At 37.0% G+C, this 22,187-nt stretch overlaps 1 protein-coding gene across 2 annotated transcripts in view; it reads left to right on the forward strand.

The window, feature by feature from the left end:
* TRIM37 (tripartite motif containing 37) overlaps positions 1-22,187 on the forward strand; it is a 183,709-nt gene that overhangs the window by 73,542 nt on the left and 87,980 nt on the right. For both annotated transcript variants that reach the window (XM_053567795.1, XM_053567797.1), the window contains exons 13-16: positions 9,498-9,677; positions 14,616-14,730; positions 15,576-15,791; positions 17,720-17,862. In XM_053567795.1, coding sequence (XP_053423770.1) covers positions 9,498-9,677; positions 14,616-14,730; positions 15,576-15,791; positions 17,720-17,862 — 654 coding nt within the window. The remainder of the gene's footprint in view (positions 1-9,497; positions 9,678-14,615; positions 14,731-15,575; positions 15,792-17,719; positions 17,863-22,187) is intronic.

A 22,187-nucleotide genomic window follows, 5' to 3' on the forward strand; every position in this document is an offset into this window, starting at 1 on the left:
TCCATAAGTAAAAAAAATGAAGTTGGAGTCATACCTCACACTATATACATAAATTAACTCAAACTTCATCATTGTCTTAAATTTCAATCCTACAACTGTAAAGCTTGGTTGCGTGTCTCAGGCCTGTAATCCTAGCATTTTGGGAGGCTGAGGTGGGTAGATTGCTTGAGTTCAGGAGTTCGAGACCAACTGGAGAAGAAGAGACCCTGTCTCTACTAAAAATAGAACAACTAGCTGGACGTTGTGGTAACTGCCTATAGTCTCAGCGACTTGGGAGGCTTAACCAAGAGTATCCCTTGAGCCCAAAAGACTAAGGTTGCTGTGAGATATAATGATGCCACAGCAATCTACTGAGGGCAACAAAATGAGACTCAGTCTCAAAATAATAAATAAATCCTAAAACTATAACATTTGTAGAAGAAAATAAGAGAAAGTGTATAACTTTGGATTAGAAAATATTTTAGATAAAAGTCAAAAGCACAGTCTATAAAAGAAGAAATTTATAAATTAGACTTCGTGAAAATTAAGAACATCCCTTTTCAGAATACACTGTTAAGGGAACAAAGACAAAGCACAAACCGCAACAAAATCTTTATAAACTATGGATCTGATAATGAACTTGTATCCAGAATATACTCTCAAAACAAAAAATAAACAACCTCTCCTCCTCAAATAGACAAAAGGTTTTTCAAATGCCTCACTGAAAAGGATTTATGGATGACTATGTAAGATGTTTAATGTCATTAGTTGTTCTGGAGAGGAGTAGTTTTCCTTTCAGTTTTTTGTTTGTTTTGTTTTAGAGATGGAGTCTTGCTCTATCTTTTGCCCAGGCTAAAGGGCAGTGGCCTGATAACATAGTTCTCTGCAATCTCCAGTTTCTGGGCCTAAGTGATCCTCTGGGTCTCCCAAGTAGCTAAAAATACAGGTTGTGTGCACTATGCACACTTAATTTTTAAGTTTTTTATGGAGATGGGGTCTCCTTACATTGCCCAGGCTGGTCTTGATCTCCTGGCCTCAAGGGCAGGCAATCCTCCTGCTTCCACCTCCAAAATGCTGGCGTTTGAGGCATGAGCCACTATATCCAAATTATCATTAGTTTTTTCAGGAAGTGGAAATTTAACTTCAGTGTGAAACTAATACTATTGTGTCCCGGAGCTCCACAAAGACCACACTGCCAAACAAGTCAAATTTACAGCAGAGTCCTTTTATTGAAGAGCCTGCCGGCGACTGCCTCATTGTCCCAACATGGGGATTCTGAGAGCAGCCCCGAGTGCTTATGGAGTTGGGTTTTTAAGGCTTGGTCTGCATCCTGGTTGGCACGCAGGCTGTCCAGGTGCATTCAGGTAGGGTAGCAAGCAAGCATTATACAGAAGCAGAATTTTGCGGTTAGTTAGCCATACATTGTACATCTTTGTTTTAGTATTTTCCCTACCCGGTATTGTTTAAAGGTCAGTCTGGGAACAATTGGTACCTCCCGGTCCGTTTCTCGAGGGAGTTCGTCAAGCAAGAAGTTAGTGAGTAATTTCCCATATCTTGGAAATGAACTAGACTTACTCCATTTTGTTGAGGGCTTGCAGCCCAGGAATTTGTCAGGAGTTAACTGGTATTTTTCTACTTTAGCCTAGGCCTAACAGTACTATCCAATTATATTAGGTGTTGACAATGATATGGAAAAATTTGAGGTCTTATAAATACCTGTTTGGGAGGAAAAATGTGTAAACCCTCATTAACCATTTCTTGATTTGTTAAAAAGTTAAATGCACATTTACCTGCATAACCCAGGTATTTCATTCGTAGGTATTTACCCAAGAGAAAAGGAACTAAAATGTCATTTAAAGATATTTACACAAATGTTCATAGCAGCTTTATTTGTAATAGCTAAATATAGTCAACCCTAATTTTCATTAACAGATAAATGGATAAATTTTTTGTATGCCCGTATTTAATACCACTTAGTAATAAAAAGAAATGAACTATTGATACAGTATACGGATGAATTTTAAATTAATTATTCTTAGTGTAAGAAACCAGACCCCAAAAAAGAGTACATATGCATGATTCTACTTACAGAAAACTCTGGAACATGCAAACTAATCTGAATGCAGGCAGGGCTGATGGGGGTTGCAAGAGAGAGGGTTACAAAAGGCAGAGGGAGCTTTGAGGGTTGGTAGATACATTTAGAATCTTGATTGTGGTGATATGAACACTTATCAAATTGTATACTTCAAATATGTTTCAGTTTTACTTTCGTGAAGCTGTTAAGCTAAAAAATAACCCAAATTCTGTTTGTCTTGTATTTTGTACCTTTTTAAAAAAATAGAGATGGAGGGCTCACTCTCTTGTCTAGGTTGGTCTTGAACTCCTGGCTTCAAGCAGTCCTCCTGCCTGGGCCTCCCAAAGTGCTGCGATTATAGATATGAGCTATTGTGCCTGGCCTGTCTTTTTCTTTCTTTTTTTTCTCTGAGACAGTCTTACTGTGTCGCCGTTGGTAGAGTGCTGCGACATCACAACTCACAGCAACCTCTCAAACTCTTGGGCTTAACCAATTCTCTTGCCTCAGCTTCCTGAGTAGCTGGGACTATAGGCACCCACCACAATGCCCAGCTATTTTTTGGTTGCATTTGTCGTTGTTTAGCAGGCCCTGGATGGGCTCAAACCTGCCAGCTTCAGTGTATGTGGCTGGCGCCCTACTCACTGAGCTATGGGCGTCAAGCCTGTCTTGTAGTTTTTTGTACTTTGGATGTTTTATCCGTTTGTGTTTTTGTTAACATCATGCATTGATGATTTGGAAAATAATAGTTTACTGAATATGTAGTTGGAATGTTTTGTTGTGTTATATAACATCAGTTATCACATTCACTGATACCAGCATTTTTATCAGAACAGTCTTGAGGTATTGGAAAGCTTTTAAACCCACAATGGCAGGTTTTCCAGAATTATTATTTTTTTCACTTGAAAGTTTCTGTTTTATTATTGGCAAGAAATATAGTTGTTTTTCTTAGTAGTTTAAGTCCAGGAAATCTCTGTCAGATGTCCACAACTGAATAACCCTCTGTAAAGTGTTCTTTCAATTTGATATTTTATTAAAAATAGTGACTAATTGAGAAGCCAACTTAGGTGAACAAAGTAATTTCCATGTGCCCACCATTGCTCATCACTGTGCAGTACAATTTATTTTCCATTTTGTGACACCTAGGAAGTTGAGATTTAATAGCATTAATTATTTTATTACATCATCAAAGACATTTTTGATAGACATTGGCATTTGTAAGTAAGTGTGTGGCAGTGAATATGACTGGTATGTTTTAACTGCTATTGTGTTCGCACTATTAGTGCAAATGTTAACAGCGAAGAGGGCAAATCATTTTATAAAAATGATTTGTTTTCTTGTTTTTCTTTTCTGAGAAAGTCTTACTTTGTTGCCCTCGATAGAGTGCTGTGGCATCATAGCTCACAGCAACCTCAAACTTTTGGGTTCAAGCCATCCTCTTACTTAAGGCTCCCAGGTAGCTGGGACTACAGGCATCTGCCACCAGGCCCAGATCTGCTGTGTGGTCTGAAATACTGGGCTCATCTGTATTATTATAACTGCTATTAACTGTGGGATATTTGTGCCAGGAACTTTGCTTTACATGTCTGGAAACTAAAGATTGTAGTATCATTCCCATTTCACAGTTGGGAATACAGTGGCTTAGTTAGTAATTTACTCAGGTTTAACGCTGAGACTGAAAAGTGGAGTTAAATGAATTTTTCTCCACTATTTTTAACCAGTAAGCTCTTGGATTCTCTGAAATCAGCCCTGGTAGTTGATCTTGGGCCAAATTTTAAGAAATTCAGTTATCATAGGATTTTGTTTGTATCCCTTCTACTACTGTTAAATCTTGGCGCTCCCTTTATCTCTTGGTTAACCTATTTCCTGATCTGTCACTGTGTCTTGTCTTGGGAAAATTCTTGGCTTACTTGTTATATAGATTTTGTAACACTTCTATTACCTTTGGTACTGGTCTCTTCTCAATGCTGTTACTATTAACCATATAGACTTCAGGAGATTTAAATTCACATTGTCTTATAAACAGTAATAGCATTATGATAATGAAATAATATTGAAGATACTATGTTTGATAAAGATGGGAAATTTTGTATTTGTTAGATATTATCTATTAATAAATATCTTATTGAGACTTTTGTATTCTGATAAAAGCAGATTACCTTACTGTTAATTCATTTTTTAGTAAGTGTAAAAAAATGTATTTTTTTGTAAGTACTAAATACTTTTTCATTAAATATTGTAATGTCATTCAGTTATAGAATTCAGAGTTTACCAGTTAGGTTAACAGCCAAAATATGGAATAAATATTTAAATCATTGTATCATGGTCCAGTAGTTTTACTATTAGCTGAGACTCTGAAGAAGTACTTGCATAATTTCATTTTGCTTTAATAGCTTTCTTTTTTGAGACAGAGTCTTACTTTCTTGCCCTCAGTAGAGTGCCATGGCCTCACTGTTCACAGCAACATCAAACTCTTGGGCTCAAGGAATTCTCTTGCCTCCGCCTCCCAAGTAGCTGAGACTACAGGTACCCACCATGATGCCCAGCTGTTTTTAGAGATGAGGTCTTGTTCTGGCTTAGGCTGGTCTTGAACTCGTGAGCTCAGGCAATCCACCCACTTCAGTCTCCCAGAGTGCTGGGATTACAGGCTTGAGCCACCATGTCTGGCTGAGATGTGTGTTTCTATACACAAGTAGGTGTGAGATTTCAGGGGAAATTTGCTGATAAGTGATCTAGCAGTTGACTCTTAACAGCATTTTATGGAGTGACAATTGTTTCAGAGGAAGGAATTTCCTTGAGTTGCTTAAAAAATAAGTAGAATTTTTCTTAGGTTATCGGTCCTATTAAATTTATTTACACTTTCAATTTGATACAAGGTCAGTTTTATGTAAGGTTAGGGTTGAGACACTTCTTCAGTAATTTAACTTGGATTAAATGCCATGTTTATTAGAAACAGGTTTCATGATTTTAAAAGAACCAGTGAGGATAAAAGAAAATGCCTTTCCCATGATAAACAATGTAGAGCAAAAAAAAAAAAAAAAAAGAAGGAAATAAGCCTTTTCATATAAGGCAGCTGATTGTTTGAATACTATTTTATTATAATTTCAAGATTTTTACCTGTACTTGATCCTGCACATACACGACTATTTGTATTAACGTTTTCTTCTCCTAGTTTCTTTTCTTTTTTTTTTTTTTATTGAGACAATCTCACTATGTCCCCCTGGGTAGAGTGCTGTGGCGTCACAGCTCACAGCAACCTCCAACTCCTGGGCTTAGGTGATTCTCTTGCCTCAGCCTCCCAAGTACCTGGGATTACAGGCGCCCACCACAACGCCCGGCTATTTTTTGTTGCAGTTTGGCCCGCCACCCACAGTATATGGGGCAGGCGCCCTACCCACTAAGCCACAGGCGCCACCCTCTTCTCCTAGATTGTTTTCTCTGTGATTCTTGATCTCTCATTTTTTTTTTTTTTTTTTGGTTTTTGGCCGGGGCTGGGTTTGAACCTGCCACCTCCGGCATATGGGACCGGTGCCCTACTCCTCGAGCCACAGGTACCGCCCGATCTCTCATTTTTTTATTTTTGAGACAGAGCCTCAAGCTGTCGCTGTGGGTAGAGTGCTATGGCATCACAGCTCGCAGCAACCTCCAACTCCTGGGCTTAAGCGAGTCTCCTGCCTCCCAACTAGCTGGGACTACCGGCGCCCGCCACAGTGCCTGGCTATTTTTTGGTTGCAGCCATCATTGTTGTTTGGCGGGCCCTGGCTGGATTCGAACCCGCCAGCTCAGGTGTTTGTGGCTTGCACCTTAGCCACTTGAGCCACAGGCAACGAGCCCTCATACTCATTTTTTTTTTAAAAAGTAGTTTATCTGAGATAAAGTTATAGCCTACAATTAACTTATTTTTAAATCCACAATTCATTGTAATTTAGCATATTTATAGTGTGTGATCACACCTCTTCATGGTTTAAATTGTTTCTATCACCCTAGAATGCCCTGTAACCCATTAAGTAAATATTTCCCCTTTCTTCCTTACCCCATCCCTACAACAGCTACTATTCTGCTTTCTCTCTCTCTAGATTTATCTGTTCTGGATATTTCATATAAAATATTAGACAATTTGAGACCATTTGGGGGAGGTTCTTTTGCCTAGCATAGTATTTTCAAGGTTCTCCCATGTTGAAGCATATGTATTGGAACTTGATTATACATATGGCTGAACATGTGGTAGGCATATACCACAGTTTGTTTAATCATCACCTGTTGATGTTTGTGTTTCTACCTTTTGGCTATTCTGAATAATGCTGTGATAAATATTCACATCCAAGTTTCTGTATGTGCATATATCTTTCTTTCTTTTGAATATATATCTAGTTGTGGAATTGCTGGGTTATGTGGGTAATTTCATGTTAAATTTTTTGAGGATTTGCTCAACTTTCCCACAGTAGCTACACCATTTTATATTGCAATGTATAAGAATTTGTATTTCTTTACATCCTTGAAGTTAAACATCTTTTCATGTACTTATTGGCCAGTTGTGTTTTTTCTTTGGAGAAATGTCAACATATATACATTGCCCATTGTTTAATTGAGTTTTTTTGTCCCTTTATTGTTAACTTATAATAATTCTTGTATTTTTAACTGCAATTAGTTTCTTCCCTTTGATATTTTGTTATTTTTGATAATGTCTTTTAAAGCACAAAAGTTTAAATACTTTTTATTTTTATAGACCTGTGGATTTTATACAATAGTATATGGAAATCAGGGATATATTTGGCTTTCTCAGTATATACATATCAAATTTTATAGTCTTGAATTTTATAGTTTTGAATTTCTGAATATATAGAAGTTGCTTTATTATAACTTATATTGGAAGAATACAGTAGAGTATTTTTAAATTTATATTTTAAAATCACATGGTAATAAACCTCAAAGGATATTAGAAATGACAGAATATTCATATCTGAGGAAATGTGAATGACGAATGTATAGAAAAAGTCTTACATTTGTAAAACAAAAGCCAACTTTGAAGTATTTATTTATACATTATTTTTTGAAGTGTATTTTATTTATTAATTTATTTTTGAGACAGAGTCTTACTTTGTTGCCCTTGGTAAAGTGCTGTGACATCGTAGCTCACAGCAACCTCAAACTCTTGGGCTTGAGCAATCCGCTTGCCTCAGCTTCTGGAGTAGTTGATACTACAGGCCCCTGCTACAACACCCAGGTAGTTTTAGAGATGGGATTTCACTCTTACTCAGGCTGGTTTTGAACTCCTAAACTCAAAAAATGATCCCCCCACCTTGGATTCCCAGAATGCTTGGATTACAGGTGTGAGCCACCATGCCTGGCCTCAAGTGTTGTTTTATACCTGAGGTATTAGTCAACTTTTTTTTTTTTTTTTTTTTTTTTGAGATAGAGTCTCACTCTGTCACCCTGGGTAGAATGCCATGGCATCATAGCTGACAGCAACCTCAAACTCTTAGGCTTAAGAGATTCTCTTGCCTTGGCCTCTCAAGTAGCTCGCACTGTCGGTGCCTACCAGTAGCCCACAAACAGGTGCCCAAATAGATTTTTTTCTATTTTCAGTAGAGATGAGGTCTTGTTCTTGCCCAGACTGGTCTTGAACTCAAGCAATCTACGCATCTCAGCCTCCAGAGTGCTAGGATTACAAGCCTGAGCCACTGCACCTGGCCCCAGTCAACATTTTTATGAGGAAAAAAAAGACCTCATGTTAGTTATGTTTTGGGTTTCTATTCAAAATGCTGCTATTATACCAACATCATACTTTGATGATTTGGAATAAGTAGTTCTTTGTTTCGTTTGGAACCAGATAAAAACCTGTATAGCCAAGGCAATTCTTAGTAATAAAAACAAAGCTGGAGGCATCACTTCACCAGACTTTAGGCTATATTACAGGTCCACAGTGATCAGAACAGCATGGCATTGGCACAAAAATAGAGACATGGATATATGAAATAGAATAGAAAATCAAGAGATGAAACCAGTTTCTTAGTGCCATCTGATCTTTGATAAACCAAACAATAGCATACACTGGGGAAAAGAATCCCTATTCAATAAATGGTACTGGGAGAATTGGATAGCCACATATAAAAGACTAAAACTTGACATGCACCTTTCACCACTCAAAAAAAAATGATTCAAGATGGATAAAAGGCAGGAAATGATTAAAATCCTAGAAGAAAGTATGGGGAAAACTCTTGCAGTTGTCAGCCTAGGGAAAGATTTTGTGAAGAAAACTTCTTGGCAATTGCAACAACAACAAAAATAAATAAATGGGGCTTAGTTAAACTGAAAAGTTTCTGCACAACTAAGGACACAACAATCAAAGCATATAGGTAATCTTCAGAATGGGAAAAGATTTGCATGTTACAGAGCTGACAAAGACTTGATAATAACTAGGATCTATAGAGAACTCTAATGAACAAAAAAAGAGCTAACAATTTCATCCTTCCCTGGGCAAGAGACATTAACGGAAGCTTCTCTGAAGAAGACAAAAGAATAGCTAACAAACATTTGAAAAAAAAATGATCATCCCTAATCATCAGAGAAGCAAATCAAAATCACCCTGAGATAACTCCTAACCGTAGTAAGATTACCCCACATCACAAAATCCCAAAGTTACAGATGCTGACGTGGATGTGGAGAGGAGAACACTTTTACACTGTTGGTGGGACTGCAACTGACTAATACAGCCTCTTTGGAAAGAAGTATGGAGAATCTTCCAAGAACTTAAATTAGATCTCCCATTTGATCCCTCAGTTTTGCTACTAGGGATTACTCAGAAGAAAAAAAATCATTTTATCATAAGGACATGCACTAAATTGTTTATTGCAGCTCAATTTACAATCACCAGGACATGGAAACCACCTAAATGCCCATCAGTTCAGGAATGGATTAACAAACTGGTATATGCATACCATGGAATACTACTCGGCCATAAAAAAGATGGTGACTTCACATCTTTTGTATTAACCTGGATGGAGTTGAAACATTCTTCTCAGTAAAGTATCACAAGAATGTAAAAGAAAATATCCAATGTACTCAATACTAATATGAAGCCAGTAGACTGTCTAATTCACACCCACATAGGACAGAAAACTCATTTCAATTCAAGTAGGGGAGTTTAGGGTGCTCCCACTGAATGTGCACAATGTTGGAACGTATGGCACACCTCTTGGGTGCAGGACACAATTACAACAGGGACTCTACCTAACAAATTCAAATATTGTGATTTGGTTGTTTGTACCCCCATGTTAACCTGAAATTAAAAAGGAATGCTGCTGTTTTTATAAATGCTATAATCTTTTCTAAAAGAAATATAACTATACGATGAGTTTCTTCTTAGTTAATTACTAAGTGACTTTAATGTTTGAGTCTTTTTATTCCTTTACTAACAAAATAGTAATGGTCTGATTTTCAATTTTAGATATGAATATCGTGTAGAGATGGTTCACCAGTCTTGCAATGATCCTACTAAAAATATCATTCGAGAATTTGCATCTGACTTTGAAGTTGGAGAATGCTGGGGCTATAATAGGTTTTTCCGTCTGGACTTACTTGCAAATGAAGGATACTTAAATCGCCAAAATGATACAGTGATTTTAAGGTAACAGAAAACATTTGATACTTTGGCTTTTATTGTGGGGGAATAACATTACCAGAACTTTATTTCTAAACTTCAAGTCAGTGACAAGTTAAAAAGAGACAAGCAAACAAAAAATATCTTTAAAGTCCATGCATTTAACAAAGATAAATATTGAAATTTGTACTAACTGTAACCTTAACATGTTCTTTTTTTTTTAATTATGATTATTATTATTTTTTAATTTCAGTGTGCTTGTTCATTCTTCTTTGTTTGAAGTACTCCTTTTTTTGTGTTGTTGATTTTCTTCTTTCTCCTGTGGTGCTGGCTGTTTTTGATGTTGTTAGTAGAGACGGGGTCTTACTCTGGCTCACTGCTGCTCATATGGGTTTTGAACCTCTGAGCTCAGGCAATCCACCCGCCTCGGCCTCCCACAGCACTGGGACTACAGGCCTGAGCCACCACGTCCGGCCCCTTAACATGTTCTTAACTGTTTACTTTCATGAGTCCTTTGTAGTCCATTTATAATAAAAGTCAAAAATTTGTTTGACATCTAGTTAGTAATTCAAAGGAAACTACTAAGGTGGTGCAGGCCTGTAGTTTCAGCTACGTGAGAGGCGGAGGCAGGAGAATCTCTTGCGTCCAGGAATTTGAGACCATCCTGAGCAACATAGTGAGACTGTGCTCAGAGGGAAAAAAAGGAAACTACTATTTTTGTAAATGTAGTAATAGCCTATAAACTTTAGCAACCTCACGATCTGGGAATATAAGAACAGTGAGGGATCAGTGCTTATATTTGGATGATTGGGTTTTATACACTTAATTTTATAAAGTGAACTTTCAGTTCTTTCAAGATAACAGCACATTAAAAGTAAAGAAATAGAAATAAGGTTGATGAAAACGAACAGTTTTCATCATCAGTATGTGATTTGTAAGAAAGCACAGAATGTAAACACTATAAAACAACATCCCTATTTAATGTTGGGTTAGCCTTATAGGTTAGAAGTTTTGGGGCATAATACATTACATTATGTTATAATTTAATGATCAAAATGAGAACCAGATTATTTAAAAAAGATTCAAATGTGTTCTGAACTGAGAAGTTTCAGAGTATTTAAGAGTTTAAGAAAATAATGACTAATTCTCACATAATTGGATTTAATTTTGACCGAAGTACATTACTTAAACATTAATTTTTAATTCAACTTGTTGATACGTTGTTTGGGATATTGCATCCTCATTTATAAGTGAAATATGTTTGTAATTTCCCCTTTATAATATATTCTCTCCTATTTTAGTATCAGGTGTACCCAGATCAAGTAGAATGATTTTGAAGTATTTCTTCTCTTTCTATTGCCTGGGACTACAGGCGTGAGCCCCTTAACATGTTCTTAGGGGCCAAACATGGATTTGTCATGATCTGTTTTTTGAAATTATCTTTTATTTATAAATATTAGTTGGCATATTAGATTACTTTAAGTATAGTTATATAATATATCATATAAATATTAGATTTGGCATGATCTGTTTTTTGAAATTATCTTTTATTTATAAATATTAGTTGTCTATTTTTTGAGACTTAAATAATAAGAAGAAATTAACTGACTCCATACTGAATCTCAGAGTCAAAGCATTCTATAATAGACATACTCTTATTTGACAATGTGAATGTTCCTTTTTTTGCATTATTATTGCTTAATATTTTGATGCAGCCATTTCTGATTTCTTTTCTGAATGTATTTATGTTTGTTCATTCTTTATGAGGTTTTTGTTTCTAGTCCTTATCTTAAACATTGTTATTAAATTTTAAGCCTCTTTAATTTTGTGAAGGCTAAAAATGGAAACCTAATAAACCATGTATATGTAAAAATAAAAAATATATATAAAATTTTAAAAAAGGTAAAAAAAGTTTAAAAATTTTCATCAAAGCAGTTTTACAAGTTTTTTCCTTTCTAATGATATACTATACTCCTGAGTTTCATTTATTCTGAGCTATTTGTACTTAAGCATTCTAGGCGATTGAGTTGTTATCATACCAATGTTATCGTTATGCATTCTTCGTAACTTTTCTGAGACTATAAAGAAGTGAAAAGGGATATGATTTATACAGAGAAAACATTTTTGTCATTTTCTTTTTATTTATTTATTTATTTATTTATTTATTTATTTATTTATTATTAAATCATAGCTGTGTACATTAATGTGATCATGGGGCACCATACACTAGTTTTATAGACCGTTTGACACATTTTCATCACACTGGTTAACATAGCCTTCCTGGCATTTTCTTAGTTATTGTGCTAAGACATTTACATTCCACATTTACTAAGTTTCACATATACCCTTGTAAGATGCACCGCAGATATAATCCCACCATTTTCTTTTAGGGGGGTTTTTTTAGTTTTATAACCTTTCAGGCTTTTATTTTGGTTTTAAATTATTCACCAACAGAAATAATTGGTTGCTATTTCATGCTTCTCATATGGAGATGATTGCAAAATTGTTCAAACATCAGTTTTACCACCCTCCCTACAAAAGAGCTATTTTTAAATATCCTTAGTTCTTTTCTTATTGGAGTCGTAGTAATGTTGAATCTTTCTGATGGTTGTGTATGAGAGAATTTCTTCTTTTTAATGCTCTTTTACCTGGCCCCTAGGTTTGTTTGTTTGTTTGTTTGTGACTCAATGAGGGTACACAGAATTAGGTTGCCCTGATTGAATTTGTTAGGTCAAGTCCCTCTTATAATTATGTTTGTCTCTAGTTTCTTTTTTTTATTTTTTTAAGGGACAGTCTCACTTTGTCGTCCTTGGTTGAGTGCTATGGCTTCACAGTTCACAGCAACCTCCAACTCTTGGACTTAAGTGATTCTCTTGCCTCAGCCTCCCAAGTAGCTGGGACTATAGGTGCCTGCCACAATGCCCGGCTATTTTTTGTTACAGTTTGGCCGGGGCCAGGTTTGAGCCCGTCACTCTTGGTATATGGGGCCGGCGCCCTACTCACTGAGCCACAGGTGCTGCCCTGCCTCTAGTTTTTAAATTAGGCCATCTCTGTTTATAACAAAACCTTTCAGATTTGTGTATGAGTTCAGGAATATATTCCTGTTGTGATGCTTAATTGTCAATTATTTACCAGCATTTCTTGACTCTGTACCCTGAGACTAATACTGGGGCTATAATTACAAAGGAATAGACATGGTTTTTGTCCCGAGGAAACTCAAGATAAAATGGGCAACACAAAGCAGAATTTACTACTCTATAAAATAATGTCTTAATAGTGAGATAAATAAATTTGCAGTGGGGTTCATGGAGGGGCTTTCTAATTATCCTGTTACTTGTAATATTTATTTAATGAAAAGATTACTCAAAAATTTAAGCCTTATTTAGTTCAAGAGTTGAGTGGAATTTTATATATTCTAATTAGAAAGTTATTTAAGGCTTTTCTATAACTTTATATAAGTAGTTTATTCTTTCATTAAAAGAGAAAGTTAACTTTACCTGCTTCTTGCTTTTGTTTTAATGGCACAAATATTTAAAATCTGTAAAACTGACCAACAGTTTCAATAGTCATTTAAAGAAAATAACTTGTCTGAAGATCTCACTCTAATGTGTCTCAATGACTACTGTCCTAGGCAGTATCCACTTAGAATGGTGGTTGAATGAATCATCTCTACCCTTTCATGGATGAATATTCTTGACTAAAATTAGATATCTACTGCAGATAAGTATTAGATGATTAGTAGTTTCTTGAACTAGGTATAAAGTCCTAGAAAAAACTAAATGGTACCTAACATTAGGGTAGAAGTGCTGGAAGGTGTGCGAGAGATGTAAAGTTCCAAATTAGTTTTGTCTCTCGTTCTTCTTTTCCACAAAAATATCTTTACCTATGCACTGCTAATTTTTTCACTATAAATGAAATCATGTTAGTCTGTGTTACAAAGGTACATAATCTAGTTTTGTTTGCTTTAATAGGTAACGGTTTTTTATTTTTAAAAAATTTATTTATTCATTTTTTGAGACAGTCTTATTTTGTTGCCCTCAGTTGAGTGCTATGGCATCATAGCTCACAGCAACCTCAAACTTTCGGGCTCAAGTGATTCTCTTGTCTTAACTTCCCAAGTAGCTGGGACTACAGGCACCCTCTACAACACTGGCTGTTTTTTAGAGATCGGGGTCTCACTCTTGCTCAGACTGATGTGGAACTCACGAGCTCAGGCAGTCTACCCACCTCAACCTTCCAGAGTGCTAGGATTATAGGCATGAGCCATTGTGCTTGGCCTTGGTAATACTTTTTTAAAATTTTAAGTTAATAGCTGGGCCTGGTAGCTCTCTCCTATAATGCTCACACTTTGGGAGTCCCACAGTTTGAGACTAGCCTGAGCACCATGGCGAGAGCCTGTCTCTTCAAAATTCGAATAGTTTGCTGGGTTTGGTGGCACACACCTGTGGTCTTAGCTACTTTGCAGGCTGAGGCAGAAGGGTTGCTTAAGTCTAGGAGTTTGAGGTTGCCCTAAGCTATGATGACTCTAGCCTGGGCCATAGAGCATACCCCAAGTAACTCCGGACAGATCACGATCCTATCACTATCTATCTATTAATATAATTTAATAATGATAGAGTACTCTGTTATCCCTAATCCTAGTTAAAATATGCCATGTTATGATATAGGGGCATTTTGATTTTAAGCTGCTATCTCAGGATATTGAAGATGTAGTTTATTTAGAGCATGTAACTCACTCTTTGGGGAACATTAGAAAAGCACAGATTGAGTTGGACAGCTGACTTTTCAGTACCTTATGTCATTATAATTTGTGGACTACATTATAAATAGTAAATACTAGGAGATTTAAGTAATCTGAATTTTGACCTTACAATCAAATTAACCAGAATGGCAGAATTTATAATTACAGATTCAAGGCTAGATTGTTTTATTGTTTTGATTATTATGTGGAGCTATTCTTTCAAGGTTTCAGGTACGTTCACCCACTTTCTTTCAAAAATGTCGGGACCAGCATTGGTATATTTCTCAATTGGAAGCTGCACAGACTAGTTATATCCAACAAATAAACAACCTTAAAGAGGTAAGGAAATAACATCTATTTCTGGTTTAGGGTTTTGAACTGTCCTTTTGGCTTGTTACATTTGTAATCAGATTTTGGAAGTTTATTGTTTGTAATTTTGTAGAAAAATCCACTTATCTTATTCCCTAGCCTTATCACATTTGAGCCTTTTGTTCTGCACTGTCTAGTTCAGTAGCCACATTTCAAGTGCTTGTATTAGGCTTTGCAGTTATAGAACCTTTCTATCACTGCATGAAGTTACATTGCACAGTACTGCTCTAGTTTTAGATAAAGTCTCTGAGTTTGTCACAATGACTTAGATATTTCTCTTCCACAAGCTATTTTGGATTTATAGAACTCTAAGGTATACTTAAAAAGTTACCCTGTCTTGAACTCTCACTATGGTTGAATGAGCACTGTGAAAAATCGGTTAATGAATTTTTACTTTGCAGTGGTAAACTAAACTATGTAAGGAGTGTTTCTTTCTTTATAGTGCAATTTGGGATGTTGCTGGAGGTTTAGAGTGTTTAATAGATGAATAGATGAGGGAGGAAAATATGAATATATAAATACATACCTTCAGAGATTCTTATGTTAAGTGCACTATTTAAAACTGTATTCACCATACAGTTTGTTCACTATATGTGTAGCTTGGGCTGGATATGCAAGAAGGAGGATAAGAATAAATGGGGTAGTTTATCTTTGTAATAGATTTTTTCATAATCAAAAGGCAGGAGAAATTGAGAAAAATGGTTTTAGGAACGTATGAATGCATTTTTTTTTTTTTTTTTTACTTGAAACATTTTTTTTTACTGTGCCAGTGAGATACTGGTTATGACTTTCTATTTGTGTTCTTGTTTTAAAAGAGACTTACTATTGAACTGTCTCGAACTCAAAAATCAAGAGATTTGTCACCACCAGATAATCATCATAGCCCCCAAAATGATGACGCTTCAGAGACACGAGCTAAGAAGTCTGCATGTTCTGATATACTTCTTGAGGGTGGTCCTACTCCATCTTCTGTAAGGGAGGCCAAAGAGGATGAAGAAGATGAGGAGAAGATTCAGAATGAAGATTATCATGTAATAATTAGGCCAGTTTTAGATTTATTTTGTGTTTGATAAGAGAAACAATGGGATCATGGCTTTTAACATATGATGTATTAATACAGTGGGCCAAAAATCTTGTTCATTGATTTTCATTATTAATGTATATATGCCCTTTCGTAAATGTTACTATATTAGTGAGAAGTTGAATCAAAGCATTTCAAGGTTTTAAAAATTAGTTTATTGGCTCAGTGCCCATAGCACAGTGGGCACTAGCCATGTATACCATAGGCTGGTGGGTTTGAACCTGGCCTGGTCCAGCTAAACAACAATGACAAATGCAACAAAAAATAGCTGTGTGTTGTGATGGGCGCCTGTCATCCAAGCTACTGGGAGGCTGAGGCAAGAGAATCACTTAAGTTCAGGAGTTTAAGGTTGCTGTGAGTTGTGATGCCACGGCATTCTACGGAGGGTGACATGAGACTGTCTCAAAAAAAAAAAAAAAAAAAATTTAGTTTATTGCAGAAAACTATTCATTGTATAAAACAGACTGTGATGGACAGTCTAGAAACTAAACTATATAAATTGTGGATTTTAAAAATATATTTTATTTCCATTCATTGTAACTAGTAGGTACTTTATCATTGCATATGTAGTAGAATGACGTAGGATTTGGAACACTGCCATATATGTCCCAGCTAAACAACATCCAGTATAAGAATCCAAGAAGTGCTGTGGCTCATGCCTGTAATTCTAGCACTCTGGAAGGTGAAGCTGAGAGTTCAAGACTAGCTTGAACAAGAAGAAAACCCCATCTTTACTAAAGATAGAAAAATTTAACAGTATCATGATAGGTGTTTATAGCCCCAGCTACTTGGGAGGCTGAGGCAGGAGGATGGCTTAAATCCAGTAGTTTGAGGTTGCTATGGCAAGGCTGATGCAGTGGCATCTAGCTTGGGCAACAGAGTGAGACTGCCTCAACAAAGCGAAGGAAAACAAAACAAAAGAACTTAAGAAGTGGTAGCTATTTTTAAGTAAGACAGGGGTGCAGAGACTAGTGAAGGTTTTTTGGTAGTAGTTGCTATTTTTTAAGATTAGAGAGAGGCCAGATATGGTGGCTCATACCTGTAATCCTAGGATTTGGAGAGACCAAGGTGGAAGTATTGCTGAGGCCAGGAGTTCAAGACTGGCCTGAGCAAGATCCCATCTCTCCAAAAAATTCACTGCATGTGGTATAATGCACCTCCAGTCCTAGTTACTCTGTAGGTTGAGGCACGAAGATCATTTAACCCACTGGATTGAGGTTGCGAGTTATGATGATATCATAGCACTCTAGCTGAGTGGCAAAGCGAGACCCTGTCTCAGAAAACACATAAATAAGTAAATAAAAAGAGTGACTTCAGTTTTATGTTAAAATGAAGGAGCCAGTGGGAAGAGAGATTGAAGATTAAGTTAAGTGCATTGACAACTAAAGAGATAATTGGGTTTGAGATGGAGCACTCAGGTGTAACAGCTGACCGATTGAGTAAAAGGAATGGTGGCATTTATAGGTAAGGCAGTTGAAAGCTGGGGTAGTTTATGCTTATTAACTTGTATTTTTTTCTGTGCAGATAGGTGACAGTGTTAGTTCATGACCTTGAGGATGATAAAGATCAGGCAAAAGTTGTTACTCTGTGAGGAACCTCACTGGAAGTTGACATTGAACAATGGAACATATGAAGCATTTCCACTTACACTGAGGGCCCAGCTGAAGTTGACAACCATAAATTAGTAGTAGTACCAGTCAGTGTGGTTGTGTGATTTTTCTTTTTTTTCCTCTACAGAGCTCAACTGCCTTGGCACAGAAGCAGAGAATAGAAATATGATAACTTTTTTCTTTAGTGCTTGCTTCATGGGCTGGATGGGATGTTCAGCTGAGTAGAAATATTTGGAATAGAAATCTTGTTTTCTTTGCCTTGATCTAGCATGAGCTGTCAGACGGAGATCTGGATCTGGATCTGGATCTTGTATGTGAAGATGAAGTAAATCACCTTGATGGCAGCAGTTCCTCTGCTAGTTCCACAGCAACAAGTAACACAGAAGAAAATGATATTGATGAAGAAACTATGTGAGTATCCCACATTAACTACCACTGTTAGGTGTCTAAGTGGTAATTGTTAGAAGTATATTAACTACTGTACTAGGGATACTCAGCAATTTTGAATAATCAGTAGCTATTTTCTTCCCTCTCATCTCTGCATTCTACGCCCAGAGTTTTTGTTTTAACTTTATTTTTTAGAGACCATGCCTAACTGTTTTGCCCAGCCTGGAGTACGTTGGCATAACCATAGCCTCAAACTCTGGGCTTCAAGTGATTCTCCTGAGGAGGTGGGACTATAGGTATACACCACCATGCCTGGCTAATTTTTGTATTTTTTTGTAGAGACAGGATCTTGCCATGTTGCCCAGGCTCATCTTGAACTCCTGGCCTCAAGTGATCTTCCTGTCTTTGCCTCCCAAATTGCTGGCATTATAGGCATGAGCCATTGGGCCTGGCCTATTTTAACACTTAAATTTTAATTTTGAAATTATTTTATACTTAAGAAATGTTGCAAAAATATTACCTAAAATTTCCATATACATAACACAGATTCGTTCCCCAAATGTTAATATTTTGCTTTGTTATGTTTCTTTTTTCTCTGTATATAATTTCTGAGACATTTACGTGAATATACTTCTGGTGTTTATTTTTTTCTTTCTTTCCTTTCCTTTCATCCCATTCCATTCCATCCCATCCCATCCCATCCCATCCCATCCCATCCCATCCCATCCCATCCTATCCCCACTGGTTAGAATGCTTTGGCTCCATATCTCACAGCAACCTCATACTCCTGGGCTCAAGCAATCCTCTTACCTCCACTTCCCAAGTCCTGCTGGACTATAGGCACCTGCTACAATGTCCAACTAGTTTTTCTGTTTTTAGTAGAGATGGGATGTTGCCTTTGCTCAGGCTAGTCTCAAACTGCAGAGCTCAGGCAATCCACCCGCTTTGGCCTCCTAGAGTGCTAGGATTACAGACATGAGTCACTGTGCCTGGCCTGTGTACTTTCTTTAAATAAGGAGGGTTTTTTTTTTTTTACATAACTGTAATACAATTATCAAAATCAAGAAATTAACATCGAGGTAATAATATATTAAAAAGTTGCTACTAATATGTATCCTTTGGTTCATGATCTATTCCAGGAGCACATGTTGCAGTTGGTCTTTGAATCTCTTCAGTTTGCTTCAATCTGAATTTTTTTCAATTTGTTTTTTAAGACCAATGCTTTGGAAAAATTAGAATTGTTATTTTGAGGAAAATCCCTCAATATGGATTAAACTGAAGTTTCCTCATGATTAGATTGAATTTATGTACTTTTTTTTTTTTTTGAGTCAGAGTCTTACTATATTGCCCTTGGGTAGAGTGCGGTGGCATCACAGCTCACAGCAACCCCAAACTCTTGGGCTTAAGCGATTGTCTTGCCTCAGCCTCCCAAGTAGCTGGGACTACAGGCACCCGCCACAACGCCCAGCTATTTTGTTGTTGTTATTATTGTTGTAATTGTCATTGTCGTTTGGCAGGCCTGGACTGGGTTCGAACCTGCCAGCTCTGGTGTATGTGGCTGGCACTCTTAACTGTGGGCTACAGAGGTGATGATACATCTTTTTCAGAGCATCATATTAGAGTGGGGAGAGCATGTAATGTCAGCGTGTCCCATTATAGGTTGATTAATTTTGGTCATTGGTTGGCGTAGCATTTGCCAGGTTTCTCTACTCTAAAATTAGTTCTTTTCCCATGGGCAGCACCTGTGGCTCAGTGAGTAGGGCACTGGTCCCATATACCGAGAGTGGCGGGTTCTAACCTGGCCCTGGCCAAACTGCAACAAAAAATAGCCGGGCGTTGTGCCGGGCGCCTGTAGTCCCAGCTACTTGGGAGGCTGAGGCAATAGAATCACCTAAGCCCAAGAGCTGGAGGTTGCTGTGAGCTGTGATGCCACAGGACTCTACCAAGGGCAATAAAACAAGACTCTGTCTCTCAAAAGTAAAAAAACATTCCCTACACTTTCTTCTGGTTTACAGGGGTCCTCAAACTACGGCCCGCAGCCCACATGAGGCAGTGTGATTGTATTTGCTCCTGTTTTGTTATTTTACTTCGAAATAAGATATGCGCAGTGTGCATAGGAATTTGTTCATAGGTTTTTTTTTTTTTAAACTGTAGTCCGGCCCTCCAACGGTCTGAGGGACAGTGAACTGGCCCCCTGTTTAAAAAGTTTGAGCACCCCTGTATCTAGTATTTTTATACTTTCATGTCTTAAGTTTAAATCTTTAATCCAGTGAGAGTCTATCTTAGTTAATGGTGAAAGGTGTTGGTCTAGTTTTACTCTTCTACAGGTTGCCAGCCAGTTTGATGAAAATATTTCAAATTGTGTATAAAACCAGCACATTGGGGCGGTGCCTGTGGCTCAGTGAGTAGGTGCCGGCCCCATATACTGAGGGTGGCGGGTTCAAACTCGGCCCTGGCCAAACTGCAACAAAAAAAAAAATAGCTGGGCATTGTGGCAGGCGCCTGTAGTCCCAGCTACTTGGGAGGCTGAGGCAAGAGAATCACCTAAGCCCAAGAGCTGGAGGTTGCTGTGAGCTGTGACACTATAGCACTCTACTGAAGGCAACAAAGTGAGACTCTGTCTCTTAAAAAAAGAAAGAAAGAAAAACAAAAACCCAGCACATTGTACTCCCTGATTGCATTAATGTACACAGCTATGATTTAATAAATATTGTTTTGTTGTTTTTTTTTGTAGAGACAGAGTCTCACTGTACCGCCCTCGGGTAGAGTTCCGTGGCGTCACACGGCTCACAGCAACCTCTACTCTTGGGCTTACGCGATTCTCTTGCCTCAGCCTCCCGAGCAGCTGGGACTACAGGCGCCCGCCACAACGCCTGGCTGTTTTTTTGTTGCAGTTTGGCCAGGGCTGGGTTTGAACCCGCCACCCTCGGCATATTGGGCCGGCGCCCTACTCACTGAGCCACAGGTGCCGCCCTGATTTAATAAATAAATAAATAAAATTAGTACTTTTTCCTTTGTAATTGGTAAGTACTTCCAGGTGTGGTGGCTTATGCCTGTAATTCTAGTACACTGCAAGGGCAGGGCAGATGAAATGAGCTGAGTGAGAGACCCTGTCTCTGTTTTTTTTTAAAAAAAGATATTGTGGGGACATACTGTGAGACTGTAAATATCCTATTTCTCAAACTTCTTTTGCTTACTAATTTTAATATCTGTTAATGATTTGTGCTTTAAAATGATTACTGTGTTGATTGCCAAAAGATGATATTCTAATTCCATTATTCTTTCTATATTTATTAGCTAGAATTTAAGGAGGAGCTTTCCCTCTACCCATTAATTGATCGCTTAATTTATTCATTAAAATGGATTTAGGGATTCTCATGATTAATGGTTTAGTCCTTTACTATCCGTATTTGTTTATTGCCCAAATTATCTCAGATTTGGTCAGTGGGAACTTGTTATACCTAACTACTGTGCTTTTTAAACATGTTGCTATTATTTTAAAGCACTTTTTACTTGTGCTACTAGACATTTGAAGTTCATCTTGCACTTTCTTTGTTCCAGGGCTTAAATTTAGTTAGCTATTTCACAAAAGAGTAAGGGGAGAATTTTGACACCCAGTTTAAGTTCCTTTGATTCTTACAAATTAGCTCCTCAAAATAGACCATTTTCACTTATTGTTCCTCTTTTAGCATGTATAGCAAATTGTTTAAAACGGGTTAGCTAGTTAAAATGTGAAGCCAAGGTATTTAAATGCCTAACTAAGAAGTCATTGTTAAGTGAGATTTTGGAGATATAATATAGAATGGGTTAATTTGAATCAACTTGGAAAATTTATAGTTGATTCTTTCAGGGGTGCTCAACCTTTTTTCTTTTTTGCTGCACTTCAGAAGATGAGTTGTCTTAGGCCACACATTAAATACATGGGTAACTAAAAAGAAGGTCTGTGCATACTTTTTGTGAAATCCAATGCCAGAGATTAGCAAAACAATCCTCAAATAATCTGATATGACCTGAAGGCTGTAGGTTCAACATAACTACGTGATTCTGTAAAGGGAGCTCCAATTTGCTGATAGTTTAAACATGAAGTTATGTCTAAATTAATTTCTTTGTTATGGTCTTTTGACTTTATTTTTAGATCATTCTGAAGGCAAATTGTTTTTTTTTTTTAATTTATTTTTATTTATTTATTTTTAATTAAATCATAGCTGTGTACAATAATGCAATCATGAGGTACAATGTGCTGGTTCCATATACAGTCTGAAATATTTTCACCGAACTGGTTAACATTGGGCAAATTGGGTTTTATGTAAAACTTCTATTGCAACCTTTTATTAGATTGACTTTCTAGT

This window comes from Nycticebus coucang, chromosome 18 (genome assembly GCF_027406575.1).
Source record: "Nycticebus coucang isolate mNycCou1 chromosome 18, mNycCou1.pri, whole genome shotgun sequence".
Lineage (NCBI taxonomy): Eukaryota > Metazoa > Chordata > Mammalia > Primates > Lorisidae > Nycticebus > Nycticebus coucang.